This window comes from Hemiscyllium ocellatum, chromosome 9, assembly GCF_020745735.1.
Source record: "Hemiscyllium ocellatum isolate sHemOce1 chromosome 9, sHemOce1.pat.X.cur, whole genome shotgun sequence".
In the NCBI taxonomy this organism is placed as follows: Eukaryota; Metazoa; Chordata; class Chondrichthyes; order Orectolobiformes; family Hemiscylliidae; genus Hemiscyllium; species Hemiscyllium ocellatum.
Genome location: NC_083409.1, coordinates 90,104,324 through 90,121,304, shown reverse-complemented (window position 1 = coordinate 90,121,304; position 16,981 = coordinate 90,104,324). Strand labels below are relative to the sequence as shown.

Below are 16,981 nucleotides of genomic sequence, written 5' to 3'. Positions count from 1 at the left end.
CATGCAGAGGCTGGGGCGTGTATGGAATGAGCTGCCAGAGGAAGCGGTGGAGGTTGATACAATTGTAATATTTAAAAGGCATTTGGATGGGTATATGAATAGGAAGTGTTTGGTGGGATATGGGCTGGGTTTTGACAAGTGGGACTAGATTGGGTTGGGATATCTGGTCGATATGGCTGCCTTGGACCGAAGGGTCTGTTTCCACGCTGTACCTCTCTGACTCTATAAACCTGGACATTATGGGCAATTTAGCATTGCCAATCCATCTAATCTGCACATCTTTGGACTGTGGGAAGAAACAGGAGTACTTGGAGGAAACCCACACAGACATGTGGAGAATGTGCAAACTCCATACAGTTACCCGAGGCTGGAATTGAACCCGGGCCCCTTGCACTGTGTGGCAGTAGGCTAACCACTGAGCCACTGTACCACCCAGACATTTCCAGAGCTTTAGTTAAGAGGAAATCTTGAGAAACGAAGGGCTTTTAATAATCGAACAAACAAAATTTTGAGAAGATCATGTTTACATACTCAAATAAAAACCTATTTTCACTGCTCGTTAACCAGAGGCCTAGGTTTAATGTAAAAAAAAATCCAAAGGGTAATCGAAAACTGAAACACTCTGCCTATAATGTTGGTAAAGGCAGAAACCTCTATAACATTTAAGAAGCAATTAAATGTGCACTTGCAAAGCCAACACAAACAAGGTTAGGGTCAACTAGGCGAAAGTGAGGACTGCAGATGCTGGAGATTACAGTCAAGATTAGAGTGGTTCTGGAAAAGCACAGCAGGTCTGGCAGCACCTGAGAAGCAGGAAAATCAATGTTTCGGGCAGGAAATCCTTCATCAGGAATCCTGCCCGAAACATTGATTTTCCTGCTCCTCGGATGCTGCCTGACCTGTTGTGCGTTTCCAGCACCACTCTAATCTTGATACAAGTTTATGGGCCAAGTACTGGAAAATTGCATATAATGGTTAGGTAGTTATTCTGGACTGGCATGAGCATGATAGTCTGAAGGGTCCTTTTCTGTACCTCTCTGACTCTTTGACCCTATCACCAAAAAAATCAAGGAAAGAGTTAGAATTTTTTTCTTGAAAGATTGAATTTCTGTGAATAGTGAGAGGGAATCCAAATGGCTTTTATAAAGGGAACAGACATATATTCATGAAAGAGAAGCAAGCATCGTAAAAGAGCAAGAAATGGAACAGAGCTTCTGGCTAATTCTTTAAGGGCAGTGGCAAAATTGCAGGATCTCCTTCTGGGATGTAAAATGTCATCGTTTAGGGATTGACTTCCAGAGAACAAGGTTAAAGGCTTTTCCACTAAATGAGGGGAAAGTTGCATACAGTGAAAACCAGAAAACAAATCTCCCATCAATTTATACCATATTTACTCAATAATACATGATACTTAGAATGCATACCAATGGCATTCATTTGTCATTATTGCATATCATTTTAGATTATTGAATTTAGCATTAGATTTATAAAAGTTGAACCTAATTTCCTGATATTGGAATTGAACATCGAACTGTAATTCTCACAGTTAAGTTTAAATTTGGGATATGAACTTCTGAGTATTTATTCTTGATGAAGAACACAGTGTTTAGAGAGCATAAGAAAGGTTGGAAATTTATTTTAATGAATTCTGAGAATGATTCGCTTTAGTTATTTGTTTATGGCTATATTAACATGACCGAAAAATGCTTATTCATTTAAACATTTACTGCCGAGAAAAGATAATATTGGAGAAATATGAAAGCAATTATCAAGTTGCTGTTGAATCTTGAAATTGCCTTCCCCATGCAATACGTACCAATTTAATTTTTAGATTCATTTGTTTCTTTTTTTTCAAACCTCATTTCTCAATTGGAGAAGATGAAAACTTAAAGTCCGATGTCCAAAAGTGAACAGAAGAACTGAACTCATGTGTTAAGGCGAGAATGATTGCCCTTAACATTCATACAATATTTGGCTGGGAATAGCTTTAAGACCACCCAGCAAATTTGAAGTCAGGAAATCAGAGGGAAAATTCCACTGGTTGAAATCATACCTAGCCCAAAAGAAGGTGGTTGGCTAACTAAGAGAATGCAAAAAAGTTGAGATCACGTGGGCATTTTCAGGATGGCAGCCAGTAACTAGTGGAGTGCCCCAAGGATCCGTGCTGAGGCCATAGTTGTTCACAATAAGTATTAATGACTTGGATGAAGAAAGCGAATGTACAATTGCCAAGTTTATAGACGACGCAAAAAGTAGATGGGAAGGGAAGTGGTGAGGACGACACAAAGAGTCGATGGAAGAATATAGACAAGTGAGTGGGCAAAAATTTGGCAAATCAAAAATGATGTGAGCAAATGTAAGGTTATACAAAAATGGAGCAGTTGAACATTATTTAAATAGAGAAAAGCCGCAGAACGCTACAAAATAGAGATTATGGGGTTCTAATGCATAAGTCACAAAAAGCTGGCATTCAAGTCCAGCAGGTAGAAAGGAAGGCAACTGGAATCTTGGCTGTTAATTCGAAGGGAATGTAGCATAAGAGTAAGGAAGTTTTGATAGAACTATACAAAGCATTGGTCAGAACACATCTGGAATTCTATGAACGGTTTTGGCCCCATATCTAAGGAATGGTATACTGCCATTGGAGGAATCCAGAGAAGATTAATTAAGAAGGATTTTCTTACGAGGAGAGATCGAGTAGATTGAGGGATGAGAGGTAGCCTTCCTGAAGATTTTTAGAAGCTTGACAGATTAAATGTAAAGAGGTTGTTTCCCCTTCTGGGAAAGTCCAGGATCAGAGGGCATAATCTCAGAGTAATGGGTCGCACAGATGAGCAGGAGTTGATTTTCAGAAAGTGAAGACTGTTTGTAATTCTTTAACACAGACAACTGTAGAGGCTGGTCATTAGCAATATTTGAGATTAAGATAGAAAGTGGAGTTGACGATTGTCAGATGTGCCATGATTTGGAGAAATGGTGGAGCAGACTCAGTTGGCCCAATGGTCTACATCTGCTCCTACATCTTATGGCCATTTGGTTCTGCTACTTAATGCCCACAACGATGATTCATCTGAAGTTTTTGTATGTACTAATGTATTTGAAAGTAAAAAAAAGAAGATATATCTTTCTATTTAAAATCACTGAAATATTTCCACAGCCATATCATTAAACTTGTATTCTTCAAGAACCATGTTGATGTGAGCTTTCAAAAACAAATTGGAAAGAATATAAAATTAAACAATTTTGACAGACCCTCCCAAAATCACAGTCCAAACACATCGCAGCAAAGCCACAGACCTTAGACTGATTGATTTTGAATGTCTACAACCTTCTGAGTGAAGGCATTTCTCCTCATCTACCTTCTGGCCCTTTATCCTGAGACTGTAACTGCTAGTCCCAATCCCTCCAGCTAGGGGAAGCATATTTACATTGTCAAGCCTTCCAGGATTTTGATACATCATATTTTTAACATTGATTTTGTTCTTCCCACTTATTTTGCCACTATCAGTTCCTCTCTCTATGCTGAGAGCTGCTAATTGGTAACTGTACATTCCTCTGTTGTTGCTTTGTCTTGGTTTCAATGATGCTTTATTTTATCAAAAATATGACTTAGAAGAAGGAAGACTAGTTGACTCGCACCTAATTCAAAATGCCTGAGTGAATTTATTTTCCTTGTGCTTCAAGTGAACTTCTTATTTATTTATGAAATCAAACTTAACTAAAGAATAAAATTATGGTACACAGGGCAATACTCTGACAAATACACTTAAAATATTTATTTCAATCATAATTCAAATGTGGTAAGAAATTCAAAAGCATTCATGTTTTTTGTCAAAATTGTTTCATTTTAAATTCTTTCCATTTTGTTTTAGAAAACTTATCAACAATCCAATTTTAACAAAAGTGCCTGTAGAAATATTTCAGTGGTTTTAAAATAGAAAGTGAAATCTTCATTTTTAGACTTTCAAATATATTACTACGTATAAAAACCTCCGGTGAATCATCATTGTGACAAGGGGTTCCTCCTGGTAGACTGGCTAGCAAAGTTAGATCCTATGGAATACAGGAAGAACTAGCCATTTAGATACAACACTGCATTGAAAAAAGAAGACAGAGGATGGTGGTGAATGGTTGCTTTTCAGACTGGAGGCCTGTGGCCAGTGGTATACCATAAGGATTGGTGCTGGGTCTATTGCTTTTCATCATTTACATAAATTATTTGGATATGAACATAGGAGGTATAGTTAGTAAGTTTGCAGATGGCACTAAAATTGGAGGTGTGGACAGCGAAGCAGGTTACCTCAGATTACAATGGAATCTTGATCAGATGGGTCAAGGGGCCAAGGAATGGCAGGTGGAGTTTAGATTAGATTAGATTACTTACAGTGTGGAAACAGGCCCTTCGGCCCAACAAGTCCACACCGACCCGCCAAAGCGCAACCCACCCATACCCCTACATTTACCCCTTACCTAACACTACGGGCAGTTTAGCATGGCCAATTCACCTGACCCGCACATCTTTGGACTGTGGGAGGAAACCGGAGCACCCAGAGGAAACCCACGCAGACACGGGGAGAACGTGCAAACTCCACACAGTCAGTCGCCTGAGTCGGGAATTGAACCCGGGTCTCAGGCGCTGTGAGACAGCAGTGCTAACCACTGTGCCACCGTGCTGCCCACAACAAAGGGAGAATGTGCAAACTCCAAACAGACAGCCGCCCGAGGCTGGAATCGAACCCACATTCCTGGTACTGTGAGGTGGCAGTGCTAACCACTGAGCCACTGTGCCAAATGTGAGATGCTGCATTTTGGAAAGGCACATCAGGGGTGGACTTATACATTTAATGGTAAGGTTCTGGAGAGTGTTGCTGAACAAAGAAGCCTTGGAGTGCATGTTCATAGTTCCTTGAAAACGGATGTACAGGTAGATAGAATAGTGAAGAAGGCATTTGGTATACTTGCCTTTATTGGTCAGAGCTGGATTAGAGTGGTGCTGGAAAAGCAAAGCAGTAGAGGCAGCATCCGAAGAGCAGGAAAATCGACGTTTTGAGCAAAAGCCCAAAAAGCTTGATGAAGGGCTTTTGCCCCAAAACGTCGATTTTCCTGCTCCTTGGATGTTGCCTGAACTGCTGTGCTTTTCCAGCACCACTCTAATCCAGAATCTGGTTTTCAGCATCTGCAGTCATTGTTTTTACCTTTATTGGTCAGAGTATTGAGTATACATGTTGGGAGGTCATGTTGCAGCTGCACAGCACAATGTTTAGGCCACTTTTGGAATATTGTGTGCAGCTCTGGTCTCGCTCCTGTCGGAAGGATATTGTGAAACTTGAAAGAGTTCAGAAAATATTTACAAGGAAGTTGCCAGGGTTGGATGACTTGATCTATAGGGAGAGGCTGAATAAGCTGGAACTGTTTTCCTTGGAATGTTGGAGGCTGAGGAATGACCTTATAGAGGTTTATAAAATCATGAAGGGCATGGATAGAGTAAATAGACAAGGTCTTTTCCTTGTGGTGGAGGAGTCCATAACTAGAGGATACAGGTTTAGGGTGAGAGGGGAAAGATTTAAAAGTGACTTAAGGGGCATTTTTTCATGCAGAGGGTGTGAGTGTATGGAATGAGCTGCCAGAAGAAATAGTGGAGACTGGTACAATTACAACATTTAAAAGGCATCTGGATGGGTGTATGAATAGGAAGGAATTAGAAGGATATGGGTCAAGTACTGGTAAATGGAACTAGACTAATTTTAGGATATCTGGTCAGCATGGATGAGTTGGACTGAAAGGTCTGTTTCCCTGCTATACATCTCTGTGACTCTATAACACATGTGAAGGCCTGAAAGTAATTGAATGTCAGCAACAGTAACTCTTAAAAAGACTGTTAGGTGAAGGAACATGGTGATTACTTTCTCTGTGTTTTAAGGTAACTAGCAAAGAAATCAGAGGAAGTATTCAATGGAATGCAAAATTCTATGTGACCTTCCCCTCTCAGTTCCTGAGGTTTTCTGCAGAAATTATTATTAAAGAAGTATTTTGAAAGTCTGTTTTGAGAAGATTTGTAGCTTAGGTTGAGGTTCCGGATGTAAGTTTGCTCACTGAGTTGGAAGTTTCGTTTTCAGACGTTTCGTCACCATACTAGGTAACATCATCATGAGCCTCCCGTGAAGCACTAGTGTCAGTGATCCACTTTCTATTTATGTGTTTAGGTTTCCTTGGGTTGGTGATGCCATTTCCAGTGTTGATGTCATTTCCTTTTCTTCTGAAAAGGGACAGGGAATGACATTACCACATCTGAGAGAAATAACAAGAAATGACATGGAAAAATGACATCACCATAGGAAATGGCATCACCACAAGAACTGACATCACCACAGGAAATGACATCACCAGCCCAAGGAAACCTAAATACAAATAGAAAGTAGGTCACTAACAGCAGTGAGTAAAAGTGAGGACTGCAGATGTTGGAGATCAGAGTTGAGAATGTGGTGCTGGAAAAGCATATTCAGTCAAGCAGCATCTGAGGAGTAGGAAAGTCGATGTTTTGTGCAAAAACCCTTCTTCAGCAAGGTTTCTGATGAAGAGCTTTTGCCTGAAACGTCGATTCTTCTGCCCCTCGGATGCTGCCTGACCTGCTGTGCTTTTCCAGTACACACCTTTGACACTAACATCGGTGCTTTGCCACATGCTCACTGATGATGTTACCTAGTATGGTGACAAAACATCTGAAAACGAACCTTCCAGCTCAGCGAGCAAACTTACATCTAAATATTTTGATCCTGAGTAATTTGCAAGCAAAATATTTTGTGTGATTTTAATTATAAAATATTTCTGCATGTCTTAGCATAGCTATAGTAGAGTTATATAGATCTTCAAACACAGCAGTACACCAATCTTTGCTGCCATTTACACTTCAGGTGTTCCTAGATCTCTCTGTATAACCTACCAGCATGTCCTTTTATTGTTTTCTTCATTATGTACTTACATAGTTTTGCCTTAAATATGCCCTTTGCCTCAACCACTATTTGTTTTAGCAGACTCCACAATTTACTATTCCTTGGGTAGAATTATTTCTCCTGAATTGCTTGTTGGGTTTATTGGAAACTATTTCATATGATCACCTCTAGGTTTGGTCTCTCCATAACTAGAAACATTATCTCTATGTCTTCCTTATTATTTCCTTTCATAATCTTAAAGTCTTTGATATTTTTATTAAACTATCTGTGACTTAGCTCAGCTTTCTTCATAATTTCACTGAAATTTGATTTTGGATGTTAGGGATCATCTAATTTTCTTTCATAAAAAGTTTTTATATAAAACTGTTAGCAGATCAAAATCCACCTGTCTCCTTGCTGGCCTTGGAAGTTGGTTCGTGCTAGCAGTACAATTTTATATTGCCATATGTAAATTTGATTGAAGCAATTATCTGGGTATAGAAAGACAATGAAATTGCCGGCAGCTGCTGTGAGTTAAATTATATTGCTTCATAAAACTCAGCTGGGAATTGCATACCCTGTGAATACACTTCTGATCCTAAACTCTTAAAGTGATAAATGACCATTAACTAAACAATCATGTCCATTCATTAAGCTGACGTGATCTGGGTTGCTGCAGCTTCATCGTATCTGGTAAACTGGAAATCTTTCTTTGTAAAATTTTCTGAATCATTTTGAATGCAGATTTGTTATTCCCAACATAAGGTGGATTTGTGCATTGGGAGGGTACCAATTGGTGACTGAGATTAAATATGTGAGAAGAAATTCTCATAGTGAGAATTTTCTTTGACTCTATATGACAGTAATCGCGTTGAGAGTTGAAGCAGTGATTAATCATACCGATTTTCTTTTAGTTATGGATTCCATGTCAGTCTTGCTAAGCAAAATAAAATGGCTGTGGATTCCTGAGAAATTTTTGTAATTAGTCAATAATCTTTTTCAAGGTACCACCAATGATGCCAGCTTGTATTCATGTAGCGGCATTATGTAGTAAGATGTCTTTAAATTGCTTCACAAAGCTAGGCTGAGCAAAATATGGCACTAATTAACACATGAGATACAATATCGGGGAGGATGTTAAGCTTGGTCAAAATATATAGATGTTCAGGAGCATCAAAAAGGAGGAAAGAGAAGCAGAGAAGTAGGTTTCCAGAGGAAATTGCAGAGCTCCAAAACTAAACAGACAGCTATCAGTGCTGGAGCAAGTAATATCAGGGATGTTCAATCATGCTGGGGTAGATTACAGAGATAAGCAAGTAATGGGATAACTTGAGAATTTTAAAATTGAAGCATTGCTTAACTGGGAATCAACTTAGGTCAGTGTGTGAAGGTGTGATGAGTGAAGATTTGGTACAAATTAGTGTATAGATAGAAATGTTTTGGATGATCTCACCTGCCTTAATACATCACTTCTAATAGCGTCGTAGAGATATACTACATGGAAACATACCCTTTGGTCCAACTCATCCATGCTGACCAGATATTCTAAATTAATCTAATCCCAATTGCCAGTACTTGGCCCATATCCCTTCAAACCCTTCCAATTCATATACCCATCCAGATGCCTTTCAAATGTTATAATTGTACCAGCCTTCACCACTTCCTCTGGCAGCTCATTCCATATGCACACCACCCTCTGTGGGAAAATGTTGCCCCTTCGGTTCCTTTTAAATCTTTCCCCTCTCACCCTAAACCTAGGTAATCTAGTTCTGGATTCCCCCAACCCAGGGAAAAGACCTTGCCAAACATTTAAAAGAAATCCAACACACACCAATACCAGATGTATTTTGCATATTTTTATGGGGAATGGATAAGCCAGACAGCTTTTGGAGCGTATTGTATAAAATGTATTACTAGATTTAATACTTGCAGTGACTGGAAATGTATTTCATCTCTGATCATATGCGATATCATATAAATAGTGTATTATTAGATTTTACCTTCTAAGGTCACTGATGTTTTTCTGTTCTCTTACCAGTATAGAGACTGAAGACCTCAGTGAGCAAGATTTGAAGAGTGTACAGTCCAGTGTTGCATCTCCAGTGACACATGAAGAACCAAAAGCGAAGAAGATCTGTCTGGAATTTCCTTTATCATTTCTTCAGTCCAGCCAACATTGTGAGGTCTACCCCAACTTGCATAAAATCATTCAGGTATTGCAGTGAGTTTTAGCAGCTATTTCTATTTATCAATGAACAGACAGTAGAACAAATATTAGAAAGAAAAGGATGAAATAGAGTGTGTGGCCATTCTTAAGGATACAGCATTCAGTTATAAATCTTGAAGAAAAAAAGAGGTGAATTACATATATAAAAAATGTCAAAGGCATGATATAAAATTAGGTGAGGCATTATGCAATTGATTGTGTTCAGCAAATCTGCATTAACTAAACTTCAGTGTTGGAGTGAAGATTTTATTAGATTTTAACCTTTAACTTCTGTTTATCTCTGACTTTGTTCACTTAATGATTTTTTAGTTCACAAGTTATTTGATGAACATTTAAAATTAAAAGCAGTAACTGATGAAATGACCTACATAATTACATTTTCATGTAAACCTCTGTTTTGACTCTCTGCTTTGAAATTTGTCTTTTCAGGACAAATTCCTTGAGATTGGACGGCAACATTTCAAGACAGTGCCTTCAAATCCTTATTATTTCTTTTACTGTCCGCCCTCAGCGAAGCGAGAGGTAAGTTTGCAATGACCTAAAACATGCACTGTAATTGGGAATTCAGTCAGAGATTTGAGAAAAGAAATTATGCAAAGCTATAAATTGCTTTACTAATGAGAAATGCAGATTGTCTGCACAGTAAGTCACAAATCATATGGTTATAAACCATGACTATCCCCAATGAGATATGCAAATCAGCTGTTTTGTTCAGGACATTGAGGGACAGATTGGCAATGCTATTTGGTTATGTCAACTGAAGCCTGATTAAAAACGTTATATGGTTACAAATAGGATTAAACCTCATAACGGATGTGCCATTTTACTTTTTTCCTTTAATTCGTTCCGTGTGTGTTTCGTTGGAAACAGCAGCTTTACAGTATTTAACCCACATGGCCATTCTCATTGTGAAAGTTGTGGTGATGACAGCCGAAGAGTCCTTGAGCACTGGGGAGGATCATAACTTTTCATTTGCAGAATGGCAAACTATAGCTAGTGAAGTGCTGCAATGATCAGTACTGAGGTCTCAACTAGTTACAATTTATATTAATGTCGTGAATGAAGAGACTGACTAAACTAATGGTACATGGATAGGTAAGAAAGCTGGTTGTAAAGAGGATGCAGTAAATCTGCAATGGGATAAAGATGGGTTAAGCAAGTGGGCTTTTCATGTGAGAAAATGTGAGGTTGACCACTTTGTCAGGAGGAACAGAAAGCAGACCGTTATTTGAAATGAAAGAGACTGTAGAATGCTGCAGTACAGAGTTATCTGGGTGGCCTCATACATGAATCAGAAAAAGTCAGAATACAGATGAAGTAAGCAATTAGGAAGGGAAACATAATGTTGGCCTTTATTGCAAGGTGAATGAAATATATAAGTACAGAGGTTTTGTTATGACTGTAGAAGGCATTAAGGAGATCTTAGCTGGGGTAGCGTGTACAATTTTTATCACTTTTTTTGCTTGCTTTGGAACCAGTTCATAGAAGTTTCACTAAGCTGACTCCTGGGGTGAGGGGTTTGTCTTATGAAGAAAGATTACGCAGGTTGAGCCTATACTCATTGGAATTTAGAAGAATGAGAAGTGATCTTTTGAAAGATAAAAGATTCTGAGGGGGCTTCACAGTATAGTTGCTGAAAGGAGATTTTCCTTCATGGAGACATCTCGTACTAGGAGGCACAATTTCAAAATGAGGGGCTTTCTATATAAATTGAAGCTGAGGAGGAATTTATTCTGTGAGATCGTTAGTGTTAGAAATTCTCTTCGGAACACATGAATTAGGAGCAGGTGAAGCCTCCTTGAATCTGCTTCACCTTTCAGTAATATTATGGTTGATCTGATTTACTCCATGTTCCTATACAGAGGAACATTGCTTATCCGAACAAGATTGCAAGGTCCCGATTCTTCGCTAAACTGTGTTATCTGAGTATTCCATTATCCGAACATTTGATTGTCCGAACAAAATTCTCCCCACCCGTGTTGTTTGGATAATTGAGGTTTCTCTGTATACCCTGACATTTTTCACCCCTTTGCTTATCAAGAATCTATCTAATTCTACTATTAAAAAAAATTCAAAAACAGCACATACACTACGTAGTAGGATAGTAAAGGTTGGATTCTTGAACACTCAAAGCTAGCTTGGACAGATTTTGGATTGAAAAGGCAGTCAAGTGTGATAGTGGGCAGATGAGAAAGTGAACTTAAGGCCACAGAATGGCTTTCGTCAGCTCAAAGGGCCAATTTTCAATCCTGTTTATATTAATGCTTTTATGACTATGCAAATAAGTGACAACAATACATGAATTTTCTAGCACGGATTAAGTAATAATGAATTAGTATAGGAAATTAAACTCCTAAGCGCCTCTCATCAGGACCTACACTCTGCAATAAGCATGGACAGATTATGTACACTGTGTTCCTTGGCCAACATATCTGACTCAGGTTTGCTGCAGTCCTGCAGTGAAGCTCAACACTAGTTGGAAGAACACTTCATTTTCCTTTTGGGGATGCTGCAACCTTCAGTATTCAGTGACGAGTTCAATAATTTTAGAGCCTGAGCATCTTTCCCCCGTGTCCTTACCCCAAACCCCACACACCAAGGTCTTGTCATCACATAAGCTGCTACCACAGCAATCTCAATGTCAGCTAGCAATGGTCCCAACAAGCAGCTATTGAATTCCCCAAAATTCCTTTGTCTGTCCAACCATTGTTCTCTCTCTGAGGGCTTCATCTTCACCTTTTGTTCCCATATATGGCAGCAAATAAAGCTGGGAATGTATTCATTATTTACCCACCACACAATCCATTTCCTTTTCAGCAGAATGGATCTAGTTGTATGAAATAGCATGCTAACCTGGGGAATATAGATCATGTTGAATATAGAATATGCAGTGCCACATAGACCATAGTGTTTCCAATCAGATGGTACTGCGGAGGAGTGATCGTGACAAGCTTTGGCAAACATGCTTCTGTTCGCGATTTTTGAAAAAGTTTGTAGCTCAGGTTGACGTTCTGGATGTAACTTTGCTCACTGAGCTGGAAGGTATGCTTTCCGCATGCTTCTGTGCAGCAAAACATATCAGCACAAATTAGTTTTTTTTTAAAATGACAAATCACTGATTTGCTTCCTACTGCAGTGGGTCACATCAGTCTACTTTAATAGTGTTAGGTAAGGGGTAAATGTAGGCGTATGGGTGGGTTTCGCTTCGGCGGGTCGGTGTGGACTTGTTGGGCCGAAGGGCCTGTTTCCACGCTGTAAGTCTAATCTAATCTAATAGTTCATCTACATTCAAAAAATGGTTAAAGTTGTGGCAAGAATAGAGTGCGGACAGCATTAATTTGGAAAGTGTTACAGACAGGGAAAAGATGGTAGGATAGATGCCACCATTTTTTTTTACCTCCCAACTGACCGCAGATAGGTGTGTTTTTTAAAGGGATATGAAGGTTTTAACCCTCTGAATGGATTAACTGGGAGAATGGCAAAATACATGATTTCTCATTAATTTTTTAAGCAAAAGGAAGAATTAAATATTTATTTTCCAAAACCCAAATATATTTGCAACAGCTTCGAGTAAAAAGTGAGGTCTGCAGATGCTGGAGATCAGAGCTGAAAATGTGTTGCTGGTTAAAGCACAGCAGGTCAGGCAGCATCCAAGGAACAGGAAATTCGATGTTTCGGGCCAGAGCCCTTCATCTCCATTCCTGATGAAGGGCTCTGGCCCGAAACATCGAATTTCCTGTTCCTTGGATGCTGCCTGACCTGCTGTGCTTTAACCAGCAACACATTTTCAGCCCATATTTGCAACAGCATCTACTCACTCATGCGCACTGGCATGCACAGATACAAGAAATGATGATAACAAAAGAGGCAGTGTGCATTTAGTCTTTTTAAAACGACCTGAAATTAATGATTATACTTGATACTGAAATGGAATCTTGAAATGTTCTTGTCCTGGTGGTTCCCTTTTAGCTCACAGAAGAAATGGGGCTTGGTAATTTCTGATGATAAATTTACCATGGCTTACTTCTTACAACAGTACATTTCTGGGCTTTGCACCAGTCTATGTGCAGCAGAGAGCCTGGAGCAAAGTTCTGTCTCGGCTTTTCAGATTGGTAGGTAAAGGGATTGCCCTAATTCTCTTCCTATGGCATGATTTTAGTTGAGGTCATGTCTTTGCTGGGCTGGATTTCTTCCCTCTGAGCTCCCTTATTTCTCAGACTGGGGTTGCTCTAACATGTCTGTTAATCAACATTCCCCATCACAAAATTGCTTATGTCAAGAGACTCTAGTATCTGTTTCTCCATTGTCGATATGGTAGGTTCCTGGTAAACCTTAGCAGGACTTATACATTTAATGGTAACGTCCTGGGGAGTGTTGCTGAACAAAGGGACCTTGGAGTGCGGGTTCATTGCTCCTTGAAAATGGAGTTGCAGGTAGATAGGATAATGGAGAAGGCGTTTGGAATGCTTTCCTTTATTGATCGGAGTATTGAGTACAGGAGTTGGGAGGTCATGTTGCGGCTGTACAGGACATTGGTTAGGCCGCTGTTGGAATATTGCGTGCGGTTCTAGTCTCATTCCTATTGGAAGGATGTTGAGAAACTTGAAAAGGTTCAGAAAAGGTCTACAAGGATGTTGCCAGGATTGGAGGATTTGAGCTATAGGGAGAGGATGAACAGGCTGGGGCTGTTTTTCCTGGAACGTCGGAAGCTGAGGGGTGACCTTGTAGAGATTTACAAAATCATGAAGGGCATGGATAAGATAAGTAGACAAAGTCTTTTCCCTGGGGTGGGGGTATGCAGAACTCGAGGGCAAAGATTTAGGGTGAGAGAGGAAAGATATAAACGAGACCTAAGGGGCAATGTTTTCACACAGAAGTATGTGTATGGAATAAGCTGCCAGAGGAAGTGGTGGAGGCTGGTACAATTGCAACATTTAAAAAGCATTTGGGATGGTATGTGAATTGGAAGGGTTTGGAGGGACAAGGGCCGGGTGCTGGCAGGTGGGATGAGATTGGGTTGGGATATCTGGTTGGCATGCGTGAGTTGCACCAAAGGGTCTGTTTCTGTGCTGTATATCTCTAATACTGTATGACTCTGTACACAATAATGCTTCATGTTTTAAACATAGCATCTCCTTGTGAGAGTTTCTCCCCACCACCATTCTGTGGAATTCCGTGTTATAGCCAAAAAGTCTGTATAGTAGAACATCGTGTCCCTTTTCTTCTTTAGGTATTTGCACAATAGCAGCTGTTAAATCAAAAGGAAAGATCTGTTGAATTTAAATGACCTCTCAATGAAACGTCCCTATTGGTAATTTACATTTTAATATCCTGTTGAGACAAGCAGGCTAACTTTCCATCTTATGCTTTTGCATATATATTGGTAAACAGGAAGGGATGTCACCTGATCTCCTAACTCCCATCTTGTTTTGAAAGTAGATTGTCCACTTCCATTTGCTTGAAAAAAAGTTCACTCTTCATCAACCCAATAGTATATTTGCGTGAGCATGAGCAAAGTTGAAAATGTGTATCCCCAGTAAGAAGGCCCGTACCGCTCATTAAAGCCACGTCATTATTTTAAAATTTCAAATTTAATAATGTCTACAAGAATTAATGAAAAAACTGATGTTCTAAAGAAGATTTTCTCAAATGTATTTTGTTCTGAATTGCAAAGGAAGAAGCTTACCAAGATGAAAGGGACCGAAAACAGAGTGAAGAAAATGATCTTTCAGAATTGGAGATTGCAGGGGAGGAGGGTAAGGTGTTCGGGAATTTCACAGTATGGTGTGATTTAATTGCCTTTTATGTTGACTGACACAAATAATGGTTTAGTTTTGAATTATTAATGAATTAATTGCGTTGAGGAGTGTAGTTTATTCTAAATATTGCACCCATTATCTGCATCTACCAGGTTAGATGAGAGTTGAATGCAAAATATAATTCTGAAACTCTATAAATAATTAGACTTAATTTCAAATTCTGAAGACTTTCTACCATATCTTTATGATATTAAATGAAAAACTCATTATAGCATTTCTTGATTCCATGGTGACCATCCTTGTGAATTGACAGAGCAACAATTCCAACTTGGGTTGATTCAAGAGCTGGATTCATTGGGAATTATGATTTCTTGGAATTCAGTTTTGAGCACTCAGTCATCAAAGAGAACGTTGATGGTCATTACAATGGTCTATTCAGAACACATGTCCACTCTGAGATGCTCTAACATATATGGATTCTGGGTAATCCAAGATGGAGGATGGGAAAAAGTTGTGGCTGTAAGAGTAGCACCTTTTTTTTAGGTATTTTCAATATTGGAGCTGATTTTCTCGAATTCTAGGAGCAGTAATTACTCTTTTATAAGCTGTTGCATTGTTTTGGAACTTTGGGGGGAATAAAAGATCAAAACAACTGCTCTTTTAAAAAATGAGGAAGGGAGACAAAGGCAGTGACTACAAGGTGGGAAGTGAATCAATGGAGAAAGAAACCGAGACTGCTGTCTGACCCAGAAGTGACCCTTCACAGCTACTGCCTATGCTGTTTGACTTCAAGAACCTCTGGATATTGGAGTTCATCAAAAATAAATGACCTAAAAGGCAATTTTTCCATGCAGAGGGTAGTGGTTGTATGGAATGAACTGCCCAAGGAAGTAGTGGAGGGTGGTATAATTACAACATTTAAAAGGCATCTGGATGGGTTTATGAAGAGGAAGGACTTAGAGGGACATGGACCAAATGCTGGCAAATGGGACAAGCTCCATATAGGATATCTGATTGGCATGGACAAGTTAGATTGAAGTGTCTGTTTTTGTACTATATATCTCTATGAGCCTATATGCGACTTCTTCAGAAATAGTATCTTTACAGGTCTGATTTCCTGAATTTATCTATCAAAATTTCAGGTTTCAATCTAGTAACAGACATTTTATTTCAAAGCTGTCAGCTAGTATTTAATGTGTTGAACTTTTGAGATTGTTATGAGATAAGTTAATATCAGTATGTTGCATTGTTGTTGTTTTGTTTTCTGAAATCAAATAGGCAATATATCTGGTTGTGGTGTAGTGACAGAGAGTGATCCAGACCTGGAAGTGGAATATCGAGAAAGATCTGACAAAGAAGTACAGGATGCAGAATCACTCTCCGATACAAACACTGTGAATAGGGATGATGATTCATTCAGTGTCCTTGGTGGAGATTCTTTAAATGAACAAGACATTTCAGATCAGGAAATGCCTCCATTATTTGTTCATCTCACTTGCTCAATTGGTGGGAAGAAGCGCCATGGACCATTCTCTGTAGAATCCATACCAGTGGAGTCCTTGCCTACTTGTCTTGGTAAGTGATGAGCTTAATTTTTAAAGATTAGCTAAAATAATAATGTTTTCTTGTAAATCATTTTTAAATATTTTCTCCATTCCCAGTGGAATTTTCAATTTGTGAATTGGGAAGCTTGGCTGCACTCCTGCTGACAGGTTTGCATGTACAGCCTATCAATTGGAGACAGTTGGCTCTTCCCTTGTCCCTGCTTTACTGTCAGCTTGATGTCTGCCGGTGATGATAAGGCATTAATGAGGAGAGATTTAGATGCAAACTTGGGTCATGTCATTCAGTACAGTAAATGTGCTTGCAGTTGTTACACATTTGTAGTATTCATTTCAAACGTGAGCCTGTGCACATCATTGAACATCATTGAATGAGCAGCATGTGCACTTTATCAGTTTGATGGAGCGCAGGATCACTTAAATTTTCTGACGGTACTTGCTGAGGAATCTGATGAGTTTGAAATGCTTTGGGTCTGGTAAATTGTTCACAGAGAGAATCAGCTG

The 16,981-nt window shown here is 39.2% G+C and overlaps 1 protein-coding gene across 1 annotated transcript in view; it reads left to right on the top strand.

Annotated features, from left to right (window-relative positions):
• Positions 1-16,981, top strand: part of szt2 (SZT2 subunit of KICSTOR complex) — a 246,689-nt gene that overhangs the window by 82,836 nt on the left and 146,872 nt on the right. Inside the window, exons 30-33 of the mRNA XM_060830553.1 lie at positions 8,968-9,142; positions 9,586-9,678; positions 14,831-14,912; positions 16,194-16,490. Coding sequence (XP_060686536.1) covers positions 8,968-9,142; positions 9,586-9,678; positions 14,831-14,912; positions 16,194-16,490 — 647 coding nt within the window. The remainder of the gene's footprint in view (positions 1-8,967; positions 9,143-9,585; positions 9,679-14,830; positions 14,913-16,193; positions 16,491-16,981) is intronic.